This window comes from Ursus arctos, unplaced genomic scaffold (genome assembly GCF_023065955.2).
Source record: "Ursus arctos isolate Adak ecotype North America unplaced genomic scaffold, UrsArc2.0 scaffold_20, whole genome shotgun sequence".
Taxonomy (NCBI): domain Eukaryota; kingdom Metazoa; phylum Chordata; class Mammalia; order Carnivora; family Ursidae; genus Ursus; species Ursus arctos.
Window position 1 is genome coordinate 10566437 of NW_026622875.1, and position 26355 is coordinate 10592791.

General features: G+C 36.8%; 2 protein-coding genes and 1 long non-coding RNA gene across 5 annotated transcripts in view; 1 reads left to right on the forward strand and 2 right to left on the reverse strand.

The window, feature by feature from the left end:
* The window catches only part of ARHGEF26 (Rho guanine nucleotide exchange factor 26), a 504613-nt gene that overhangs the window by 237257 nt on the left and 241001 nt on the right, over nucleotides 1-26355 (reverse strand). The window lies entirely within an intron of this gene.
* GPR149 (G protein-coupled receptor 149) overlaps nucleotides 24703-26355 on the forward strand; it is a 55879-nt gene continuing 54226 nt past the window's right edge. Inside the window, exon 1 of the mRNA XM_026497325.4 lies at nucleotides 24703-25719. Within this exon, the coding sequence (XP_026353110.2) occupies nucleotides 24703-25719 (1017 nt within the window). The remainder of the gene's footprint in view (nucleotides 25720-26355) is intronic.
* The window catches only part of LOC113254085 (uncharacterized), a 68138-nt gene continuing 67269 nt past the window's right edge, over nucleotides 25487-26355 (reverse strand). Inside the window, exon 4 of the long non-coding RNA XR_008960678.1 lies at nucleotides 25487-26034. This is a non-coding gene — a long non-coding RNA (uncharacterized LOC113254085). The remainder of the gene's footprint in view (nucleotides 26035-26355) is intronic.

The following is a 26355-nucleotide window of genomic DNA, read 5'->3' on the forward strand; positions in this document are numbered from 1 at the left end:
AGATATTCTAGCATCATGCAAAACTGACTTAGTTTGACTATATAAAGTATGTTGGTGATCTAAATTAAGAAGTAGTAAGTGGTGATCCTCAACCAAAATTTTCCCAATGACTCGAATTCAAGATTTCTAGCATTTAATTTTTCAAGTTTATCACAACTTCTTTTTTCTGTGTCAATATATTTTCATTGGTGGGGCACCAAAGATACTACATTATATTCTCCAAAGGTATTTTAAGAGTACCTCATTAGTACTCTTTTCACCATATTCGTAAAAGATAAATTATTTTGCATTGTATATGTGGCTTCATTCCCTTTTGTTATTTGACATTATGACAGTACTTGATTTTAAGTACCATAATGCATTCAACATAATTATGCCCTATTTTATAGTTTGCTAAATTATACTTTAAAAGTACATTATTCATTGTAGTCTGAAAACTTTCATGGGATAAATGTGAATGTATTAATTTGGTTAACAATGCTTCAAGCAAAGTAAAGATAATACCAAAATTGATGTTTCCTCTGACTACTAGAATACACACATTATGGCAAACATAAATGAAATTACTTATTTTGAAGTCATTATACTAATTTTATTAGTCATTAGTCAATTACTAATTTTAGTCATTTCATAATTAGTCATTAGCCAATATACTAATTTTATTAGTACATTATATTAACATAGTATATTATATTAATATACATTTATTAGTATATATACTAATTTTATTTAGTCATGTTACACTAATATCTAACAAGAATGAGGTAAATATCAGAAATTAGATTTTATTTTAATGCAACATAAAGTAAAAAGGAATAGGAGATAGGGTTAGTGCATGAAAAATAAGTATGTTTTTACCCTCTTAAGGCAATTTCAAGATAGTGTAGTGTTAATGGAAAGACTATGAACCTTTTACTCAGGCACTATGATTTTTAATTTCTGCTCGATCACTAACTAGCTGGATGATACAGCATATAGTAATTAACTTCTGTGAGACTCTATTCTTATCTGCATAATGGGAGATTCCCTATCCTCTGGGCCACTGTGAAAATCAAATGCAGTAAATGAGTAAGGTTAGTAATAGTGACTGACAGTAAGTCATCACTACATGATTGATATTGTTATTGTTGTTGTTGAATTTACCTTTAGGATTTGATTATGCAACTGCATGATTTGTGAATCTTCCTAGACACAATATCATTCCTTTTCTTACCATCTCTTCTCAGATTCTGCTACCATTTCTTTGTAAATTCACCTCATTGGTTATATGTTCTATCACAGAGAATTAATCACAACTTTGAGATTCTTATATAACTGACTGTATCGTTATCATGTGGCTTCTTAAGCTCACTGAGGAAACATGGAGTCCATAATGAATGAAGAATAACACATTTAGGAAATGCTTCCACAGATGTTTTCCTTTTACCTGATGTAAGGCAATGATAAGTTTTTTGTACCTCCTTGTGTACAGTAAAGTATGCAAACATTAGAATACAATTCAAAGTCTGAATAGCAGACTTAGTCAGATGTAGCACTACTTCTTTAAAACAGTCAGAAGTTATAAGTTTGGGAGATTTCCTTCTTTTTTCTGTAGTAAAAATTATTCTTGGGGTGCCTGGGTGGTTCAGTTGGTTAAGTGCCCGACTCTTCATTTTGGCTCAGGTCGTGATCTCGAGGTCGTGGGATGGAGCTCTATGTTGGGCTCTGCACTCAATGCGGAGTCTGCTTCAAATTTTCTCTCCCTCTCCATCTCACCTTCTCTCTCTCTTTCTCAAATAAATAAATAAAATCTGAAAAATATATATATTCTTAAAAAAAAAAAAAACTACATACAGGCTTTTGGTCCAAGGTAGTATCTTTCTTCTCTCAAAAAAGACCCACAAAAACTGGCAAAATCATATAATACCATCTTTTCAGGTGTACCAGCTATTGTCATATTATAATGTTGACAAATATTCAAATTCCTCCATAAGAGTAAGAGAGAACAGAAGTCTACCTAGGCTGGGCTTCTGAGATGCCAGCTTAAACGCAGAATGAAGTGTGGCCAAGTACACCCTGTGTAGCAAGAACCCTAGGCAGAGGTTGAGGCAAGCTTCCAGGGAGGAGGGCAGCTCAAGAGCCAAATAAACTACCCACAGAAATAATCAATCCCAAAGAACCAAGGCAGAGAAATGAAAAAAAATGGTTTCAGGGTACTAGGTCTATAGATAGAGCTAAATATATAAAGAGGACAGATAAAAAGATGAGCCTGATATATAGACCCAATAGGTAAAAACAGGGACTTTTTTTTCCCAGTTATCTGTGGTCTTATCTGTCCACATGAATGGAGCCATTAAAGGTATCAAATCAGTCCAGAGAATACAACCAGGAATGACCATCTCCCTCAAAAGCTCATTTCCCAAATGCTGGTTTAAAAGGGGGCCTTCAGTTCTACCTTCACCAAATATTTTTTGAGCACCTGTATGGCAGGATCATCTATTAAGTGACTTTCATTAGACACTTCAAATTGACACTAAAACTTTCCTTTACTAAAAATAATAGTAATATTATTCATTGCTATATCTGGAGTAGAAAACATATAAGATAAGCCTAGAATATTACTTTTTATCCATAAACCAATATGCTACGAAACTATCAAAGAATACTAGAGTTGTGTGAAAAGGATTCAAGGGCCAACTTTAAGAGGCTCTCACTAGCCAAAGATGGGAAAATTTGAGTATCAATAAAGAAAATTCTAACTGATAGAAAAATTAAAAATTTTATATCCTTAAGTTCATGATAGTATTTTAAAGATAACAACAACTGGTCACCTTTGGAGGATCTTAAGATATTAATTCACTATTTTGAAAACTGGTAAACAAAGGGGAAAAAATCCAGAATTTGTTCTGCTGTTTTAAAATGTACTATACCCCAGGATAATACAATAGTTGATGAGGGAGTTTCTGTTTATAATTATTACAGTTAATAAATGAAGATGAACTGACAGATTTTTGTAACCCTAGTGAATTAATGAATCTGAGAAGTGAGCATGAATGGCTAATGGCTTTACAAAAAGAGAGACATCCAATACTATGCATCTCCTGATGAAAATACACATCAGTTATGCAGTATTTTAAAAAAAGGGAGGGGACGCCTGGGTGGCTCAGTCGTTAAGCGTCTGCCTTTGGCTCACGTCATGATCCCAGGGTCCTGGAATCAAGCCCCGCATCTGGCTCCCTGCTCAGCAAGCCTGCTTCTCCCTACCCCTCTGCCTGCTGCTCCCCCTGCTGTGCTCTCTCTCTCTGTCAAATAAATAAATACAATATTAAAAAAAAAAAAAAAGGTGAACCTGAATCTTACCAAACCTCTAAATCTAACTACCAATTCACAGAGGATAGAAAAATTTGTTAATTGGAAGCATGTGAAGCAATCTGATATTCAAAACCTAGACTATGAAGAAAATCTACAAGACAAAAGATGTGTTTCTTCAACAAATAGACTTCAAGGACAGAAAAAGAGATTGAAGGAGAATCTATGGATTAAGAAATATTTAAGAGACATAGCAACTAACCTAAATGCATAGATCTTATTTGGATCTTGATCAAGCAATCTGTTTAAAAGAAAGAAAAAGTGGGGAGTGGAGAGAAAAAGTATTAGGCAATTAGGAAAAATACAAATCCAGTCTATGTACTTAATATGATAAAATTTCTTAATATTTTTTATGTTAGATATGATAGTAGTATTGGGATTATGTTTTAAAAAGCCGTCTTTAGGGGCACCAGGGTGATGCAGTCAGTTGGGCATCTGACTCTTGGTTTTGGCTTGGGTCATGATCTCAGGGTCATGAGATCGAGTGCCGATTTGTGCTCCGCACTCAGCATGGAGTCTGTTTGAGATTCTCTCTCCCTCTACCTCTGCCCCTCCCACTTGTGCTGTCTCTCACTCTTTCTCCCTCTCTCTAAAATAAATAAATAAATCTCTCTCTCTTTTTTTAAAGCAGTCTTTATTCTTGAGAGTTACATACTTAAATATTTACTCTTGCAAATCGTAGTTGCCCAATAAATAGTGGTTATCACTATTAAATGTTTGACCAGGGAAGCATCCAAAATTAGCACTACTGAGAAAACAAAGGAGAATCTTCTTGGAAATGTGGTAAATTGAGATTACCCCAGAAGAATCATCACTGCACACAACAAAGAAGTAATTCCCCCAAAAAGGAAAAATTGGGGTGTTTCACCATAGGTAGGAGAACAAATACTGGATAGCAAAAAACAAACATCTACCATATGGAGAAAACAGAAAACTTTTGTTTTAAGCCTAGTATATGACTTTATATAAACTAAGATTCAGATAGAGTAACATTGCCATTTATAAATTTCATTACATCCTAAATCACAACTAAATTTCTACCCATGCCTTAGCAAAGCATTGATCAGACACTCACGTACTTTGCCTTCTTAACCTCTGTATGCATGTGTGTATGATTTGGTTAACAGTGTAAAATTTATCCCAAAAGGAACACTGAATCAAGTAGTACCCTTTTGGCTTTTACACTAAGCTTGTGTATAAGGATTATTTATGTATTGACAAAAAGGAACATGTCGAGCTAACATTTTGATCTAATATGATCCATGTATTTAAGAAGAGAGAAATGTATCATTGTGTCACAAATTAACTTAAATATTAATTTATTTAATGATCCTGAAGTATGGGAACCTAGATTTAGACTGATTCTGTGGCAGCTTAATAGCAAGAAACCAACGAATAAAGAGGATTTTCAAAATATTGGTCTTTATAATGGCTACCATGTTGTACTTGGCTTATTTTCTTGAGATTATTATAGTCAAAAGTGTCACTTGACTTCACATCTTGGCAAAGCGCTTTCTTCACTCTCATTCTCCTTGAGGTATAATTCAGAGAAGCGTGATAACCCATCTTTCCATACAGTTTTTATTATTATTCAATAATACAGAGGTTGCAACAAAGATATAATAAATGGTTACCTCTCTCTTAAGTGTTGAAAAACTAGAGGGAATAAGTCCCCTTTAGGAATAGTTGAAAAGTTTATAGTGATGAAACAAAACAATTAAAAACAATTTTTGTATGCATCTGAATCACTCTGAGAATTTGTTACAGATGCCTGTGCCCCACCCCTAAGAGATTCTGATATGTTGTGTTTGGGTGTGGGGCAACTTGTGAATTATTATAAGTCTGGTTGATTCTGATACACATAAAAGTTGGAAAATCACTTGAATAAAATATAAATCAACATGTGAAAAAACCCTAAATTTCTACTCAAAGATTTAGAGTATATGTAATATGATTAATTTTAGTCAGGCCCCACAATTTAGAGTTTTAAGTTGAGCTTTTAAAAATGTACATCATTATCTTCTTTCTAATGTCAATTTGAGAATGTGTCAATTTCTCACAATTTATATAAACTGAATAAAGTTTCACTGCCAAAGTTACAGGATAATGTTTTGAATGGTATGCTTAATATCATAAACACATCCCATTACTGAAAGACCACAATTTACTCTGTATGCACATACAAAGCATATCTGACTATAATGAAGAAAATAAAAACTTAAATATTTTAAATTATGTTCATACAATGACTTACAACATTCTGTTCTGGAAAAAATCTTGACTTTTTTAGATGGTTAAGATTTCAAAAGCTCTCAATTTCTTTCAGAAGTCAGTCTGTATCAGAAAACATCACTACAGGGGAACCTGGCTGGCTCAGTTGGAGGAGTGTGATGTGTTTGAACCCCATGTTGGGTGTACAGATTACTAAAAATACATAAACTTTAAAAAAAGAAAAACGAAAAGAAAAAACCACCACAGTGATAATTACATTGGCAATGATCAAGTGTAAGTTTCTGTTTACTTAAAGCCTCACTAAAGAATTTTCCAAAAGGTTATTAGGAGAAACTTGGAGTAAATTAGTTTACAAATGCAACTAATTCAGCAGATATTTATCAGACTCTTTCTTTCTCCAAACACTGTTCTAAATCCTTGGTATACAATGATGAATAACACACAATACTATCCCCACCTATTACACAGTGAAGAAGGGAAGACTTCTGTCTAAATAATCACTGTATGACCTATGAATACTATGACAGAGGTACAGATTCAATGCTGTACAAGATGGAAAAGAGGTGCTAAGATTTTCCTGGCGGTGAGGAAAGAACCAAGAAAGTTGGCTAGAATATGGAATAAGTAGTAGAAATACAGGTGACTATAGAAGAGTCATTGGATTTCACACTTCAAACAATTCGAACCTGTAGAGTCATGGTCCCATAATACACATATTTTTAGAAAGATTACTCTGGAAGCAATGAGGAAATGAATTGGAGTGGGTAAGACTGAAAACAGGAACACAGGACAAAAGCTATTTTAAGAGGGGAGAATTAGGCGAGAGACAAGTGAATGGAAAGGAAACCTGGATGTGAGGATATTTAGAAGGTAGGATTCAGGAAACTTTGTGAATGATCAGAAAGGGGGTTATAAAGTAAGAGAAGTGGTTAGGCCAGTGGTTCTTAAAGCAGAGCACCTGGAACAGAAGCATAAGTATCTCCTAGGAACTTTGTAGAAATATAAATTCTCTGACCTCACTCCAGACCTTCTAAATCAGAAACTCTGGATATGGGGCCCAGCAATCCATGTTTAATAAGCCCTCTAGGGGATTCCAGCGCATGCTAAAGTTTGAAAAGCACTTGAAGCTATTGGTTCCCAAACATAGCTGCACATTGGAATTGCCTGGGAAGCTTAGAAAAAGAAAATTCCCACCCCAGAGATTTTGGTTTAATTGGGCCAGACTCTGACCCACATACCAGGATTTTTAAAATTTTCCCCTCAGGTGACTTCAACGAGTGCCCAATTATGGTAGACTGTCGGTTCTGGTTGGGTAGGTTGAGTGGATAGTGCTGATACTAACCAAGGAAAGGGGGAAGGTTTAAACAAAAATCTGATGCCATTTTCCCAGGCTGTTTTCTGTTGAATCTCAAAATAAGCACACTAGACCTTTATCTAATTAGCTTTTCTATAGTTTACTGTAGGCAAACAGACCAGCACATCAAATCTTCAAAAGTTCTCATAGTACCCTTTTCATTCTCTGAATCTTTTCTTAAACTAATTTCCAGAAGTTCTAACGTCCTTCTGTTCTCCTCCCCTTTTTATTACTAAAAATGGAATTCATCAGTGCTCCCTCTTCATTTGAACCTGGGTTCAAATCCTAATTTCACCACTTATTAGCTCTGTGGGCCTAGATAATTTACTTAACTTCTCTGTGCCTATTTCTTCATCTTAAAGTGGGAATAACCATAGAACCTACCTCTTAGGGTTGACAGAAGATTGAATGAATTACCAATTGTAAAGTTCTTGGAATAGTGCCTGGCACATGGTGCTGTGTGTTTGTTAAATAAAAATTCTAAAAATTCGTATGGAATATCTGGTGTGAACCATGAGGCATTCAAGGGCTTCCTAGTAGGAGGGAGGTAATTTGCATCAGGTGAGCCTCACCTGGGCCTCCAGGAGACATATAAAACATTATAACACCTGTAACTAGACTGTCAAGTCCTTGAAGGCATGCAGCATGGATTATTCATTTTTGCATCCCCACTTCCTAGCACAATGTCTGGCCCACAGTAATGGCTCAATGAATACTTGTTGAATAAATAAACTAATGATGGATTATTCATTTCATTTATTTATTTTTACTCTAGATAGAAAATAAGATCTGAAATTATTATCTTCTAAGAACAAATAAACAGTTTTGAGATGGTGGTTTAAGCCAAAGTGTCCCTAACTCGAGGCAGAAGGTAAACAAAACTGACTACATTATACATCTTACCTCATTCAGATCTAGCCAGAAAATCAGGTGGGTCTGGGCCTGCAGAAAAATCTGTTAGAGGGGATGGGAGGTGCAGAGGCAGGGAAATGAAGTTGGATGGACACTAGGAGTGGAAGAAAAAGAAAAAAAGACTCAGAGTACCAGAAAGTCATTTCTTAAACAGTTTCAAATGGCCTAGGAGAAGAACTGGGAAATTTCATATTCTTAAAATGCTGCCAAATAAATTAAAGCATTATTTAATTCTTGATGGGCTTAGAATCAGGGCCAGCTCTACCATTAGCTAGCTCCTGACCTCAGATGAGTCACTTGCTTCTCTGAGCCTCAGTTTCCAACTCTCCAAAATAAGGCATTGACTAATGAATCAAAAGGTCCTTTGCAGCTCTATAGTTTTTTGATTATAACAGCAGATTGAGAATTAAAGCTCTTCCAAGGAAAAATAAAATACTTTCTTCTTAATTCATGGGGCTTTTTCAGGGACCCTATACCTCTTTTCTGGGTATAATAACACTATCTACTCTTAAAATCCATTCATTCTGCATTTTAGACTTTTATTTATAATGATATGGACTGACACCCAGTTTAAGATAATTACCAAAAAATAGAGCTTAATGCACTAGACCAAATTTATTTTTAACTTTGAGTCACCCATCACAACTCTGTAATAGCAAAATGCTATGAAAATCCTAACAGTATCTAAAGAGTCTTTGTAAAAACTAGCTTGAAAATATCATGATACCAATTTCGTTCTTGAACAATTTATTGGTAAAACTTAAAAGGCTGTACCCATCATCTGGGTTATAGTTGCTCTCTAGACTTATAAAAAACAGTTCAACCACTAACTTTGGATAGGTAAGAAGAATGAGTCATGATTCTATGACTTTTATGCTGAGGTAAATTGCACGTAGCACATCTAGGGATTTGTGTCAAACTCAGGTTTAAATGGTGGAAACTGATTTATCTATTTACTTGGATTACAAAATCTCAGTGCCTCTAGGCAATCAATCTAACTCTTTGCAAAAGATATCAGTTATTTGAGATTTTTATCACAAAACCTACTATGCCCCCAATGTGCTATCTCTGATTATTCTTAAATGAAATCTTGGTTGGCAAAAAAGTTAACCATACTAGAGATCTTGACAGCTTCAGAGAAACATTTCATTAGATTCTAAAGCACTCAAGCCATACCTCCAAAGCACAGACAAACCTCCAGAGTCTCCTTCAAAAATCACTCACAACCCAGCTTCTATTGGGGCCGTAAAATGCACAGAAACACAGAGTTAAGGAAGAAACCAGTTCTTTATTCTGCTAACTTCACAAGGAATATTTTCCATGTTATCAAGATCTCTAAAGCCCCATAAAATATCATGTTCCTGTCAACACCAACTTCAGATAAACATTCCAAACATGAAAGCAGTTCTGAGCAACTGAAAGTCAGTTCTTTCTTTGACACATAGCTAGGGCATGTCATTCCCAATGCAACATTCATCATGTTGAGTATTTCTAAGCATCCAAAAGGTTCATGCCAAGTATTAATTTATCAATAGTTTTACCCAATTTGTGCCTGACAAGTCTTTTGTGTAAGAGTGAGACATTTAGCTAGTGAGTATATCTAGCTGAACACACAGCATCTCAAACTCTACAAATTTTGTTGAAATTGATTTGTAATCACAGAAACATTGTTCTGTGAAAATGAAATGTTCATGATGGTGACTAACATTCAGAGAATCATAAGCTTTCCAAAAAAGAGATTGTTTTTGACCAGAAAAAGAAAAAAATCTATGAGGGAAATTATATGCCATAGTAATTTCTTGTACACACTGAAAATTTTGAAATGTAGCTACACATGCAAAAGGCAAAAGATAATGAATTCTGGTAAATAACTGTTAAATCAGCTATACTGTAGTGGGAGTAAAGACAATCAGAATATAGGTAAAATTGCTTAGTAAACTGTAAATCACTTTACGAATAAAAATATTAAAAGTAATGTAAAGTACTAAGATGCATCATCATTTAAAGATGCTAGCATGTAATAAAAGATACAGAGTCCATTTCTGTAATCCTTCTGAGAAAACAAAAACATTCTAATTATATTTTGCCTCTATGCCATTTCTGTTTCCAAAAGTTCCTAAAAGGAAATTCTGTGTTTGGAAGAATTACATGAGAAACAAGAAGAAAGAGACAGAAACAGACTGAGGGAGGAGGAGGGAAGGAAAGAGAGAAAATCTAAACTAAAGAGCTTTATTTATGCATTGAATGTATTTAATTGTGGATAAGTGGAACTATAAAAATAATATTTTCATATTGTTGTCTTTTCAATAAACTAATGGGAGTTGTACGTTGGTTATTGGCTATGTTAACAATAGAGTAAAACTCTCTTCTGGGGCTACATTTTAGAGACAAATGTGTTTTATTGGTTTTATTAATCAAATACTAACTAGCCTGCAATTTACTATTTTAATGTGTGTCCCAAAATCTTCTAGGATAAGATTAAATTTGCTGTAACTTCAACTTCTCAATATCAAAAGCTTGTATTTTTATTTCTAAAAATGCATTACTTTCCTTAAAGAGATCCAAGAAATGGAACCTAGAACCACAGATTTTCAGAATTGGAATAGGTTTTCTATGTCACTCAGTTTAACCTTCAATTGGAATTAAGAATTATCTCTAAAATGTCCCAAGCCAGTAAGAACCCAGGTGCTCTTTGGACACTTCCCATGATAGGGAATCTCACTACTTTGGGAGATCTTCATTTCAATTGCAAAGAGTTCTGGTGGTTTCCTTTTAAAATTCATATATTCACTTTAAATCTGCCTCTTTCTAATTTACACAGTGTGGTCCTAATTTCTTCAGATGGAGAATCAAAGAATAAATCTAATTTCACTTCCATACGAAAACCATATAAAATGTTCAGTGACGCCTATCATAAGTAAAGCATTTGGAAGAGACTCTAGCATGTAATATCCACTCAATAAAAGTGAAGTATTATCACTTTTACCATCAAAACCCTAAAAATGTTTCTTTCTCAGACTTTTCCACACCCAGTTTTTTCAAGAGCCTCTTATTTGGAATATTTTAAAGACTCCTCTCAACCTCAACTTCAAGACATACTCAAGACACCCAGATTTTTTTCAGAGGTTGAGAACCTGACCTAAAATGATAAGTTGCTATTACTCTACCTTCATCTTTATTTCTTCACCATTGTTTGTTTACAAAGGCAGTTTTAGTTCAACTCAATAAAACAAATACTCAGTGCTTACTCTGTGTGTGACACAATACAAGCTGAAGTCTTCCTAGCAGGTGATTTTGAAAGAAGAGAAAATCATCAAGGAGGGTTTTTTTCTTGTTCATAATTATTATTTATATAACCGTTTACCCATTACCAATATATATTAAAATCCATTTTTATTTATTTTTCAGATGTTATTTATTTGTCAGAGGGAGGGAGAGAGAGAGAGAAAGTGTACAAGCAGGGGGAGGGGCTGGCAGAGGGAGAAGCAGGCTCTCCCCCTGAGCAAGAAGCCCAATGCAGGACTTGATCCCAGGACCCTGGGATCATGACATGAGCTGAAGGCATGAGCCACCCAGGCATCACTAAATCCATTTTTATAATTAAGATTAATCAGTTCTCTTACCGACTGAGAGTATTCATTGGTTTAGTTAAGAAACTTGACTATAATGTTTACATTAATATTATAAATATTTAAAAAATACAAATGTTGGGTTTTTTAATTGGCAAAATCCCATTATAACCAAACTCTATAAAAATAAATAAATAAATAAATAAATAAATAAATAAATAAATAAATAAATAAATAAAATAAAAAGACATCAGGCTTCAATCTAACAATCTTCTAAGGAGATTCTAGGAATCAGAATCTTTAAGACAATAAAATTTTAGTATAAAGAGAGAATTGGAGGAGTGTTGTGAAGTATTTTAAAGAATTTTTACTGTTGAACATGAGTGTTAACGCAGGCTCTCTGCTTTCACTTGAAGCAAATGAATTCTTGAGCTCTATGTATTTAACTTGGGCTTCATTATCATTATCTTCAAATTTTACTTTAAAGTATTTACTAGGGGGATTTCTAATCAAAGATAATAGTGAAAAGGTTTTTCTACTCAACTATCCTCTATAAACTAACCACCCCTCCCCCAAAAAAGGAAAATGAAAAATAGAGAATAAAACTCCATCTTTAATGAAGGTGTCCAAATCAGTAAATTTTGTACTGAAGGTGGTGGGAAGAGGACAAGGCAAATACATGTTTCCATTGTTAAATTAATCAAACGAGGAGGCCATTACTTGGAGGTGGCTCTAAAGCCATTGTGGCCTACAGAGCAAACCAAAATCTAAATCTGTAAATGCCTCCAGGCTTGGACAACCTAAGGACAACCAATAATTACAAACAGCCAACTGGGCTTCAAGCCATAGGCAATGGATCATTGCCTTTCTTTGCTTCCATACCTTCTCCATGCAAGTAGCTACCCCAGCTCCTCTCAGTGAAGCACTCCTAACCAATTCTGGTTTGGGACTGCCCAACTCAAATCAACTTTTGCTAAAATAAAACTTTTAAAACTTAAAAAAATTTTTATTATGCCTTAGTTTATCTTTTAACACTATAGTCCAGAGCAGTTATACAAAAGTCTATGGAGTGCTATATCTTAAAACAGAGAATATATCTTCTTTTTAAGTGCCCATGGATCTTCCATAAAAATGAACTAAATATACAACCAAGAAAACCTAAATTCATTCCAAAATTAATAAATAATGTGGGTCATTTTCTCTCATCCAATATAATACTACTAGAAGTATGTAGAAAATATTTTTAAAAATCCTCCCATCTGGAAATTGAAAGAAAATTCTTTCAAATAATTTGGGATCTAAACGAAAAGCAGACCAAAATGCATATACTTTTTTAAATGATGATAATGAAAGTAATATGAATCCCTACATTCTCCTTCATCTCCTCTCCTGTGTTGCTCATTCTATGCAAATCTGCTGCCCATTCTATGAGGAGGCGCTGAAGAAGACTCTAGAATTCACCACAGCCAGGGCAAAGCCCAATGAAACAATCAAAATCCAAAACAGAAAGCTATTCATTTTCAAGCAGCAGATAAATCCTATTGTGATCAGTAGGGCTTGTCATTGAAATTAGAGAAAGAGTTTAATTTGGTGGTCATTCAATGAAATAAACATATCCACAAGGTTGGAAACGAAGGAACAAGATTAATTTGAGCTCAAAAGAGAAGATGCTTCTCCAGAATTATTCTTCCATAGACAGCAAAATATTCACAATTGGAAAATACCATCTGGTTCCAGCACATTTAGACTAATACTTCTGTTCTCACTCCAAATCAGAACCTATGAGATTTAGCTATAACAAAGTATAGACTTTAAAAAATAATTTTATACATGTATATTTTTTAAGCATTCACACTGCTAAGCAAAAACAAATGTAATTAACTAATTATTCAACCCAAGAAGTTAAAAAATAAAAATAAAGTCATTTTTTAATTTAATGAATAAAAGAAGAAAAACAGTGAATTCGTAAATAAATCCAGAAGCTGGTGCTTTAAATAAAGCAATAAAATAGATTATCTGCTAAAATCTAATCAAGAAAGTAAAGTGCCAAAACAAAAAATATTCAAAATGAAACTTAGCAGGAGAGAAATAGGGGTGCCTGGGTGGCTCAGTCATTAGGCATCTGCCTTCGGCTCAGGGCCTGATCCCAGGGTTCTGGGATCGAGCCCCGCATCGGGCTCCTCTGCTGGGAGCCTGCTTCTTCCTCTCCCACTCCCCCTGCTTGTGTTCCCTCTCTCGCTGGCTACATCAAATAAATAAATAAAATCTTAAAAAAAAAAAAAAGGAAGGAGCCAAGATATGAGAAAATCATAAAAATCACTGGAGAATGACTTGCTCAACTCATGGAAATATATTTGAAAACCCAAATGAAATAAATTATTTTTCTTTTTGTCTTTTATTTCTATACCACAATCCCACTTCCCTTACTCCTTAGGGATCCAATGTGTTTATCATTTACAATACAGTACCGTTAGCCATTTCAGAGAGATATCTGCACTTCCCCGTTCATTGAAGTGACATTCACAACAGCCAAGATGTGGATATGATCTAAATGTGCCTTGGTAGATGAATAAAGAAAATGTGATCTAGGGTGCCTGGATGGCTCAGCCAGTTAAGTGGCTGACTTTGACTCAGGTCAAGATGTCAGGGCCCTGGGATGAGCCCTGCAGTTGGCTCCCCACTGAGCGGGGAGTCTGCTTGTCCCTCTGCCCCTCCCCAGCCCCTCCTTCTACTCTCTTTCTGTCCCTCTCACATAGATAAATAAAATCTTTTAAAAAAATGTGATCTATACATATAAGGGGATATTATTCAGCCTTAAAAAAGGAAGGAAATTCACCAATATGTGACAATATGAATGATCTTAAGGACATTATGCTACGTGAAATTAGCCAGTTACAGGTGAAGCTACTACTTCTAATAGACATTAATCATCTTCTGTTTTTCTTTGGTTTTAGCAATTATAAAAAATAGTCTTTCCTTTTGTAAACTCTTTACAAACCTTGCTCATGGTATTTGTTTTTTTAGCAGAAATACTTAATTCTTAATTTTAATGTAAAAAGCTTCATCAAAGTTTTCCCCTTTTGATTTGTATGTGTTCAATTTTAATTAGTAAGACCTTCACTGCTCTGGATTACAAAAGATCTTAATAGTTTGCCTTTTACATTTAAGTCTTTCATTTATCCCAAATCACCTCTAAATGTAGTACATGATCAGGATCCATTTTTATTTTTTCCATAAAGTAAGCCATCACCTACTCTATAGCTCATCCTTCATGGGGACATGTTTGTAATATACGTTGTCAGATATGCACAGACCCATCTCTGAACTCCCTGTTCTGTTGCATTGGTAGCCCATGTGTTCTTATACTAATATCACACCACCTTTAGAACAATGGCTTCATTTTATGCATTATTTCTCTTTAATAACACTGACTTGGCTATTCATGGACCTCTAATCTTCCAAATAAAGTTTAAGCTGTTTCTTGAGTTCTTTAAAAAATTCCACTAGAATTTTGATTGGAAATGCATTGTACAGATAAATTTAGAAAGAATCTATATCGTTGTAATACTCTGTCACTTTATCCAGAATCATGTAATATCTCTCCATTTATTTAAATCATCTTCTTCAGCCTTTTAAAATTTTTCCTAAGTAGGGCTTGAGTTTTATGGTTAAATTAATTCCTTAGACATTTCATGATTTTTAGTGCTTCAAGGGCTGAAATTATGAAAATAAGTATTTTATTACATTTTCTAGTTGGTTAGTGCTGCTATTGATTTTTAAAAATTGATCTTTTGCCCAAAAGATGAATTTTCATAATAGTTGTAATAATTTGTCTGTAAGTTCTTTTGCTTCCTAGTTTTATGATCATATCATATGCACATAAGACTAATTTTCTTTCTTAACTTCCATCCCTTCCAAACTCCTGTTTGTATTCTTTTCCTCATAACATTGGTTAGGACCCCCAGAAACATGTTCAACAGTAACGGTAATAGTGGGTATACTTGTTCTGTACTTATTGGGTGACAATTATCCGTGCATATCTCATGTTTCTGAATGTCTTACAAGCAGAGAACTGACTACCTTTCTATATTCTAGTTTCAACGATGTCTGTATCCAAAGTAAAAGGCAGGTTTGCTTACAGCCTTGAAAGAAAAAATAGTGTCTCCCTCCAGAGTGAAGGGCAGGCATAGTTACTGACCATGATAAACTATTTGTATTTCCTAAGCTAGTTCAGGGTTTCTCCCCCATAACACAATCTCTATTGTGTGTGCAGGTGGTCATTTGGCCTTCTAGTGTTAATCTGTGGAAAGTTGGGCTTGGGAAGCACACACAAGAAAATACTGATATTCTACTGCTATTGCTATAATAAAGTTATTTACTTCTGATCTAGGAATCCCCTGTATTTTGCCATGAAATTGTAGCAAGCTAGTTTATTAGCTTGCAACTAGGGTGAAGTCTACAAGCATTTGTTCATAATAGCCCCCAACTGGCAACAACACTAACGTCCACCTCTGGTGTCATTGACAAATTATGGGATATTCATAAATATGGAGAACTATACAAAAGAGAAAGAACCACTATATTAAAAAACATGGATACATCTCACAAACATGGTGTTGAGCAAATGGAGCTAGATACATAGGAATGCATACTTTATCTTTCCAAGGAAAACTAGTCTACGATTATAGATTAAATGTCAGAATATTGGTGACTCGTGGGGTAGGGGAGAGGAGCAACTGGAAGGGACACAAGGGGGCTTCTGACATTTTGGTAATGTATTTCTTCATCTAGGTGCTATTTACACAGGTGAGCTTACTTCGTGAAAATTTGTTGATTTGTACAATTATTATTTGCACACTTTCCATATGCATGTTATACTCCAATGGAATTTATAAAAAAATATTATTTCATGGAAAGAAATCAACAGAAAATAATCTGTGAATAGAGAATTAGAAAGAGACATAGTTCATATGGGGAATTATTACATCTGTACATTGGAAGCGTCATATCAAATCAGTTGGGAAAAGATTATATAAAATAATGTTGGAGCAACTGGATAGATACCTGTGAAATAAAAAATCAAGCTAAGTCCTTTTCTAAATCCTTGTACCAAATATATTCAACAAGTAAAAATATAAATGTAAAAAGTGCTTCCATACTAGTTCAAAAAATGACAAAATTTATTTTATGCTTTTGATGTGAAGTATTCTGTGACACAATAATTAATAATTAGCCTTAAAAGTAAAGATTTCTTTAAAAAAAACATAAATAGGTTAACAAGTACTCTTAAGAGACTATTTCTTAGATCTTACTTCTCCCAACTCATGAAGTCTTTGATTTCCTCTAAGTTGTTCAATGACAAAATTTATTTTGAACAAAAGGAGTGTATAACAATGTTGAACTTTATTTGAGCCCTTTACTCCAAGAAAACAGTAATGGTTGAGAGATTCCCACCCTTTATGTTCTGGAAATGACTAAATACAAAGGGCCACCACGTTCTGGCATTTTTCCAGATAAGACCACCTCCAACTTTATCAATAGTTCCTTTGTTTACTTGCCCCTGTACAACCGAGGCCCCCTTCTTTTTGAGTTGTTTCTCATTAATGAATGCTCTCCCAAGTTCAGCAGCCTAAATAAAATAATCTTTTTAAAAAATAAAAATTAATCATCAACAAGATCAAAATCTAATTGACAAATTTAGAACAAATATCTGAACGTATAAACTTTTTATTTCCTTCACGCACAACAGCCACTTATAAATCCATATTTTTTAATCTAGTAGATTGACCAAAAAAATTTTTTTTCATAATGCTCAGTACTGGTGAGAATGTGAGAAAAACAGGCAGTCTTTTCTTTTTTTTAATTATGTTCAGTTAGCCACCATATAGTACATCATTAGTTTTTGATATAGTGCTCAATGATTCAATAGTTGCATATAACACCCAGTGCTCATCACAACACATGCCCTCCTTAATACCCTTCACCCCACTACTGCATCCCCCAACCCTCCTCCCCTCTGAAACCCTCAGTTTGTTTCCTGGAATCCATAGTCTCTCATGGTTTGTCTCCCTCTCTGATTTCCCCCCTTCTGAAAAACAGGCAGTCTTAATAATATTTAGGTTTATGCTACTGTTTTTGGTCTAACTTCTTGGTGGGCACATAGTCAAATCTGTCAAAACTTAAAAGTGAGTTTGGCCTAGCAATTCCAATGTTAGGAATTTATCTTGTATACGTACTTATAAAAAGATGCTTTGATATATGTATAAGGATGTTCATTCAATATTATTTTTAGAGCTAAACAATCAGAAAAAGTTTTTAACATGTTCTTCAATAAGAAACTAATTAATTATAGCTCATATAATCAAATACAAAACAGCTGTGTAATAGAAACGAAGTGCTGGTAAGACGTGATCTCCAAAGTGGTTTGATCCATGAAAAAAACAAAAGATTTAAGTATGATTACATATGTATATAGATTCCATTTGTGTGTACACATGAAACTGCCAATAGGAATTAACTTCTGCATAGTGAGAGCATAGTTTTCTTTCGTTTTATTTGGGGTTTTTCTGTCATCACTTTACAGTTATATCTGACCCATTTTCAAGCCTGACCTCGCTAGGCTGGCCATATTCCTCCAACCCCCATACCTACCACCACCAGTACCACCACGTATCAGCCTCGCTACCTCAGGTCTACTATAAGCCCCACCCTCACCCCCAACACGCACTCCTTTTCTCTTTTCTCTTTTCATTGCACACTTTAATTTGAGCATCAAATGGGAAATGGTATAATGGCGAGTGACTTGGTGGTTCTGATTGTGTATCAGGCGTGGAAGGAAAGGAAGGAGATAAACGCTTCGTCACAACTGTTTTCCTGTCATTGTCATCTACCAGAGAACCCAGAGCTGGTGATGTTTTGAAGATAACTTTCAGTTATGAAGATAAGCATATCAGAAACTCATCATTATTTGTTCTAAGCTCGTATGATGCTTTTCATCTGAACTTTTAAAGTTCCCCCAGGATAGGTATTATTATCCTGTCTATGAAGAGCTGAGGCATAGATAAGATTGAGTGGCTTGTTGAAGGATTCAAAGCAAGCCTGATGAGAGTTAGAAATCATATCCAGGTTGTTGGATCCTAGCTTTTCTACCACAGTGACCAGAGAATTGATATCACTTTTCACTTCTTTAGGATTATTATTTCTAAGCCCATACCATGTCTCTCTTTCATTCAAGATTTTATATGTTCTTCATAAATAAATTTTCCATTCAAATACACCCAAAAACATAGCTCAGAGACACCTCTGTCCTTGTGAGTAAATAACAAATGAGGAAAAGAAGGAAGGTCGATTTTTACCTTAGTCACTTAATTATAGTATCACCTTGAATACATGATTTTGCTTGCATGCTCTAACTGTGGAGTCTGGATAAAACTTCACTACTCCTTGGGGAAGTAAGAGCTACTGAGATAATTTCTTTAAAACCCTTGGAGCTCGAGGATACTAAATGAAAAGAAACAACAGGCAGCCATCTGCATCATTCTATTTACTGAGTTAGGACCTCAGAAATGTGTGTTGCCTCAGGGCTTTCTCTTCCCTAGCAATCCCTCTGATTTATTGAAGCTCCCAGGATGTTTGCAAAGGCAAGAAATCTGGAGAACAGGGCAGAAAAATAAAGCACATACAGTCCTGCCTCTATAAACCAGGGTCTGTCTCTGGATTACCTGGATTCAAAAACTAATCCCTTCACTTAGCAGCAGTGTGACTTTAGGTGGGTTATTTATCCTCCATGCCTCAGTTTCTTTGTCTGGAAAATGGGGCTAAAACTAATACATCATAGAATTGTGAAATTAATTAATACATGTAAATAAATTTGAAGAATGTCTAGCACATTAAGAACTACATTAGCCATAGTTATTATTGTTATTGATATTATTACTAATTACATATAATTACCTATAAATATAATGTATAATTCATTATATAATACAAATTATTATATATCTTAGAATACATAAGATATGGATGTGCTCTCACAAATGACCCAAACATTTTACCAATTTGAGATTACTTTGCATTAAAATGCTCCTCTTTTAGATAAACTAAGGATCAACAAATTTTTTTCTGTAAAGGGCCAGATAATACATATTTTTGGCTTTGTGAATTGCATAGTCTCTGTCACATTACTCAGGGTTCAACTCTGTTGCCGTAGCTTAAAAGTAACCATAAAAAGACTTAAATGAATGGGTGTTGCTATGTTCCCTTAAAACTTTACTTATAAAGACAGACCATAGTTTGCCAACCTCTAAAACAAACCAAGAAATCTTTCAAACTCATTCTCTTTACTTAATGAAGTAACCTAGGACCTCAATAAGGAAAGTACTCTTCCTGCCCCAAGATATGAGATAAAACATATTTCCCATTTCCATGTCACAGATATTATCTCAAGACAAGACAATGACACCCCTATAGGGCAGAGGGCTTAGATGAGAAAGTAAAGCCACAGCACTGAGGCACAGAGGAGCCATTCCTAGGGAAACAAGTGGCATTCATTTCACAAAGGACTGGAAAGAGCAACCATCTTTGAGAACATGGTCAATGAAGTTTAGGTACTTACAGCAAACCTTAAGCATTTATAGATGTAGAGAGTGAAAAGTTTCTGAAAATACTAAAAAAAGGCTTTACTGAAGCAATGGCCCAGCATATGCTGGTATGGAACAGGAATAATGGTGGTGGGGAGAGGAAGGAGTGGTCATATAATAATTGAGGATCAGCATAATATTGGCTAATTCAAGATGAAAAGAAATCTGAACCAGACCAGAACCAAGAACTAATCTCATAGCTACTCATGAGTTTTCATCAGCTCCCTAGTGAAAAGAAACTAAAAATTAATATCAGATTCCTTTGTACATCACTTATAGTGATAGCTCACTTAGCTGAGGATATTATTCTATCCTTGAGATACTGATATGTTGAAATAATTTCTTTGAAACCTTGTAGCTCAAAGGGACCTTGGGAAAATTAGGTACAGGGGTCTCCCTGCATTACCAATCTAAGCTTGTTCAATTTGTTGTGCAGGAGGACATTCTAAACCTAAGCATTAAATATTTATTGTATTGCATCTCTTGGAATGAAAGGTTAATCAGAGGGGAATTTAAGGAAGAAGATAGGATGAAAAATGACTGGATCATAAGCTACACAAGGGCAGAAAGCATGCACACTGGCCTTTAGACATCAAATAGATGTTGAATGAATGAATGAAAGTTTATAATTACCATTATGTTTAGGGTAGCCAAATATTATTTGTTTATATTTTTAAAGATTTATCTATTTATTTTAGACAGCGTGAGTGAATGAGCAGGGACGGGGGGTGCAGAGGCAAATAATTTCAAGCAGACTCCCTGCTGAGTACAAAGCCCAAGGCAGGGCTGGGGTGGAGGCCCACACGTCCCAGCTCCTTCTCAAGACCCATGAGATCATGACCTGAGCCAAAACCAGGAGTCTGACACTTAACCAACTGAGCCACCCAGGTGCCCCAGTACTTATATTTTTATTCTACAGAATGGGTTGTTATTCTCAATCCATTCAACAGCTTCACACAGTTTTACATAAAAACTCCCCTCCAGATATTATCTTTATTATATGGTTAGTGGACCTTACATAACTATCATAGTCAAGGTCCTTGCCCAAAATGAGTAAACACTGAGTAAGCAGCAACCCTTAATAACAAACCTTATTTCTTTCTATAGCTAATCTACATCAACATATTACATATATTAACGTTCATCATTCATATATTAACATACATTAACATATATACATACATACATACTACCAAATTTTGTCTCATCCAAGGTATAGGTTTTTAAAAAATCATGCAGTTTGCCACTTGAGAGACCTCTGAAACAACCCCCACAAATATCAAGGGGCATTTTGGGGTTGACAGTGTGTTGAGCAGGTTTCTAAAGATTAGATTCATGAAGTTAGTCTCTGACTTAGAGCCATATTAAATTATGCCTTTATTTATAATTCTTAGATAATATTAAATATAGCCAAAGGCAGACACTTAATGACTGAGCCACCCAGGCGCCCCATGATTTTTAAATCTGGTTCCACCATTTACTGTGTGGGGGGCAATAGTTTACCTAACCATATTAGGATGAGCTAGGCTACCACCCAGTGAAAATCAGCCCCCCAAATCAACTAACTTACACAATAACTTTTACTGCTCATTCATACAAAGCTTGTATCGGTTCACTCGGATCTCCAGGGCAGCCATGATCCTTCAGTTGGCCCAACATTCCAGGCTGCTTGAAACTTTTACCATCTTCACATTGGTAAGGGCCTCCACCCCATCATAGCAGGGGCAGAGAAAGCATGGTGAATCCAAGCATCAGGTCTTAAAGGCTTCCCCCTTTTATTTTATGACAATATTGATTATTGTGAAGTAGGCAGAAAAGAAAATTAAGATAAGGTTAACCTGATTTTAAAACTGTATCTAATTTTAGCACTTGAAAGGACCTAACAATACTCCCATCAAGCCACCTTATTTTACAGATGTGGAAACAGACACAGAAACAGAAGAGAAGTAGCCTGAGATTACACAGCCAGCAATAGCAGGGTCTGAAGTTCACATTCAGAAATCCTTCCTAGCTCCCTACTGGCTGCAATTCTACCACCAACCTTTGGAAGTGTGCTAACATTCTTCCCTCTTCTGTCATATCCTAGAGACCAGGGCAACAAAGTGGTTAGGTGTCTCTTTTCCAAATTTATATTGACTAGAAAACCCCAAACTAATGGTAATGATAGAGGAAACGTCTCTAGGCCTCAAATGGTATTGCAACAGCTATTATCAATTTCTAATCATTGTATTTTAACAGTGTCATACTTATTGTCCAATTCAACTGAAAATCCAGGATTAAATAACATGTTGAAAAGAATTATTTTTGCTTATAGGAGGAAAGAATAGGTCTCAGAAAAGACACAGAAGAGCATACCACAGAATTTCAAAAATGATTTTAAAAAGAAAGTCCTGTTTATCACTTTGTGCTTTCTGAAGCAACATTATTTTAACATGAATTTATCCCCAGATTCTTTTAACCCACACTGCCCTGCAAGGTCTATTACTATCAGTAGGGAGAACTGGAGGGCTGACCCAGCTGGGACAGGTGGGTTTTGTTTCCATTTGCTGAGCAAACAGCAAATAAAACAACAAGTCCAGATAAGCAAAGTGCCTACTGTGTTTACTGATGGGTCTGGCTGGCAATGACTAATACAATCATTTTCCACGTGAGCAGATTCAGGTTTGAAATGTAGCTTCAGTTACCTCTAAGATGAAAGGAATGACCAGAGTTCTATTACCACTTCCATTCACTTAGATCGTTATCATATCAACTTTTTCCTTTCCCTTCCCTGCTTTCCTTCAGACCCCAGCACTGGATGCGGAAAGGCACCCTCAGCTCCTGAGGCTGTGCTGAGGAGTGCTACTCTAAAGCGTCCTGGGGAATGCCTGACCAGAATTGAGACAGTTGGGGACCATGGGAACAAGCCCCAAGCGAAAAACATTATGCACTTGGGGCACTTTCTGTTGGCTGTTATTGTTAGACTGTTTCTTTTACAGAGCAAAACTGGGATGCGGCTCCATATACAAGCTGGATTTAAAACGGAGGACCCGGGCTCCTAAAAGCACCGAGGAGCTGTTTGAATTGCCTGCCAATATCAACCAATCAGGATGAGCCTCCTCCAACCAATCAGGAAGAGGCCCTTATTTATTTATTTTTTTTCCTTTCCCTTATTAGTATATTGGTCTGGGCAGGAACCTGAGAGGGAACTTTCTCTAAGCAGGGCCTCTACTACATTGGGGAGGCTGACAACTATTCTCTGTTGGTGGTGTCTCACCCTTCAGCTGAAGCCATGGCCCCAGTAAAGCCTTGCCTGTGCTTTTGATTTTGGGGTCTGGCCTCGTTTCAGTTGTTAGGCTCAAATACCTGACTCAGGTAACAGAACTACTGTTGTCTGTTACTTCTTTACTAAGTATCTCATCTTGCAAAACTGACCATTTTTTAATGAGTTCAGAGATTCAGTTATTGTATGCAACATCCCAAATACTCTGGTTAAAAATGTTTTTGTGGGGTAATCTCCCTTTAGACCCTACGTAATGTCATCTGACTTTAACAACTAGAAAACATTATTTATTCAAATAGCAGTTTGCTTACTGGACGACATTGACAGGAAACAGTTACACGTCTAAAGATAGTATGGCTCTGCTAAAAGACTGCAAAATTTTGTTTAGTGTAATGAAGACCATTATGATATTCTTATTAAGGACAATATATATTTTTAAAAAACAAAGCTGGTATATCCCATTCTCTTAAAACTGGCACTGAGACTATTCTTCCTCTAAAGCATTATCAATCAGAGAGGTCTAGATAAGAATAAAAGCAATCTCTTAGTGGAGTAGCTCAGACCTCTCAAAGATGATATTTGTCATTCACATCAAGTCTGAGCAAGCATCTGGGCTAGTTTTATATGTCAAAACCACAAAGGAAGGCTTAGCAAGGACATTGTTTCTTGCTTTGGATGAGGCAGGCTGAGAAGATGTACATCATTTTGCTCATACACTGAACTCCCCTCCCTTTTGTTCCTGCTTCTCTCCTGCTTGGAGTTGACTCCTCCTTCCTGCAGCTCCGAGGATCACAGGCTGATTGAGGAACACAGCGGTTCGACGGGGAGCTGTGCTCAGTCTCTCTCTTTGTGTGTGTGTGTGTCTCTCTCTCCTTTTTGCCTGTGTGTCTCTCTCTCTGAATCTGCAAAGCTGAAACCTACCTGATAATCTCTCTGCCTTTGAATCCAGCTCTGGAACCAAATGCATCGCTTTACTGCTCTTAAAAAGTGAATAGAGTTTGATTACCTCAAGCTACAAGCTGCTTTGCTCCATAAGAAGGACATAAAAGGAGCCAGACATCATTGTTTTTTAATCTGCCTGAGGAGATTTTTGCTTTTATGCCAGAAACTTACTGGTTTCAGAAGGAAGTTTTTGGTTTGTTTGTTTTTAATTGGAATGTTGAAAAGTTTCTTACTGATGCTTTAAATGGAACCCAATTTTTAAATATGGGTTGAGTCAGATCTAAAGGAGACATGCCTGATCATTTTCTGCCGGACTGACAGGGAAACATCTAGAGGGAAACTTGGTGGGAGAGAATAAGATCTGATTTGCAACTAACAATCATGCTTTGTTTTGAGAATATTTACAGACTCATTGAAAGGGAAATTAAATATTAACCAAAGACAATGTCTGGATATTCCAGTAACTTATCAACAAATGACTCTGGCCCGTGGAAAGAAAACAATAATTCGACGAACCTTTTAAATCCACCAAGAACTTTGAATATCTATCTTTTTTGCCTGACATGCTTAATGACTCTTGCAGCCCTGGCCGGCAGCATTTATTCACTAGTTTCCCTGCTGAAAATGCAGAACAGAACCGTTGTATCCATGCTTGTGGCTTCCTGGTCTGGGGATGATCTCATGAGTGTCCTGTCGGTGACCATCTTCATGTTTTTGCAGTGGCCAAACGAGGTCCCCGATTACTTTCAGTCTCTATGTACCACCTCTGCCTTACTGTATTTATGCCAGGGCCTCTCGAGCAACTTGAAGGCGACTCTCCTAGTCTCCTACAACTTTTATTCCATGCACAGGGCTGTGGGGAGCCAGGCAGCCTCCAGAAGATCCGGCCAGGTGCTCGGCGTGGTGCTGACCGTGTGGGCAGCCAGTCTGCTGCTCTCCGCGCTCCCGCTGTGCGGCTGGGGCACCTTCGTGCGCACGCCTTGGGGTTGTCTGGCGGACTGCTCCAGCTCCTACGTGCTGCTCCTCTTCGCTGTGTACACTTCGGCCTTTGGACTCCTCGCCGGCCTCTCGGTGCCTCTCACTCACCAGTTATTGTGTTCGGAGGAGCCGCCGAGACTCCACGCCAACTACCAGGAAATTTCCCGCGGAGCTTCCACTCCTGGGACCCCTCCAAGCGGGGGGAGAGTGCTTTCCTTGTCCCCAGATGATGCTCCGGGCCCTGCGCTTCGGTGTTCTGGGGGATGCTCTCCGAGCTCCGACACTGTGTTTGGACCGGGTCCACCAGCGAGGGCACAGCACGGGCAGGGGCCGGCACACGAGGCTGCCGCTGTGGTTGGAGCCTGCCGGCGTGAGAACCGGGGGACTCTCTATGGCACCAGGAGCTTCACCGTGAGCGTAGCGCAGAAGCGCTTTTCTTTGATCCTAGCGCTGACAAAAGTCATCCTTTGGCTGCCCATGATGGTAAAAGTGCAGTTGCTCAAGCGCGCGGGGGTGTGTACCAGACAGTGTGAATGCGTGTTGGGACTAGCGTCCCTGGTTGGGAGAGTCCCCAAGAGACGCGCAGTTAAGTCCGCTTCCAACTGTGTCTCGCTCGGTTTTAGAGACGCACTTGGAGGAAGGCAGCTCACGGGTAGAGCTGGTTGGTTGCGAAGGCTTTGCTACTAAGTGCTTTTCGTTTCAAAATCGGGGAGGAGGGCAGGGAGTGCTTTTGGCCGCGGGAGACAGTTTTCCGAGATCTATCGCGGCCAAGGGTGTTCTCATCTCTTGTAGCAATATCTGGGAATATTCAGAAAAGAAGGAAGGTAGTAGAAGGGTTTCCTCCCCCCACCCCTCCAACCCTCTGTCATCCCTTTTCTCTCCACTCCATTTCTGCCGAATAAGGACGCCGCCCATCCTCCGCTGGGAGATTGGAGAGGCACGATCAGAAGTAGAAAGGGAAGAGAGGGGGCCAAACAGGTTTTTTGTTCAAGCCTTCAGGAGGGAGCCCAGTTTTGACGTGGGAAGGTGGCACCCTGCTGTGACATGCAGACTGGTGGGGGGGGTGGGTGAGGGTCCAGGGATGTGACAAAGGTCATCTGGAGTACCAGGTGCAGGTTT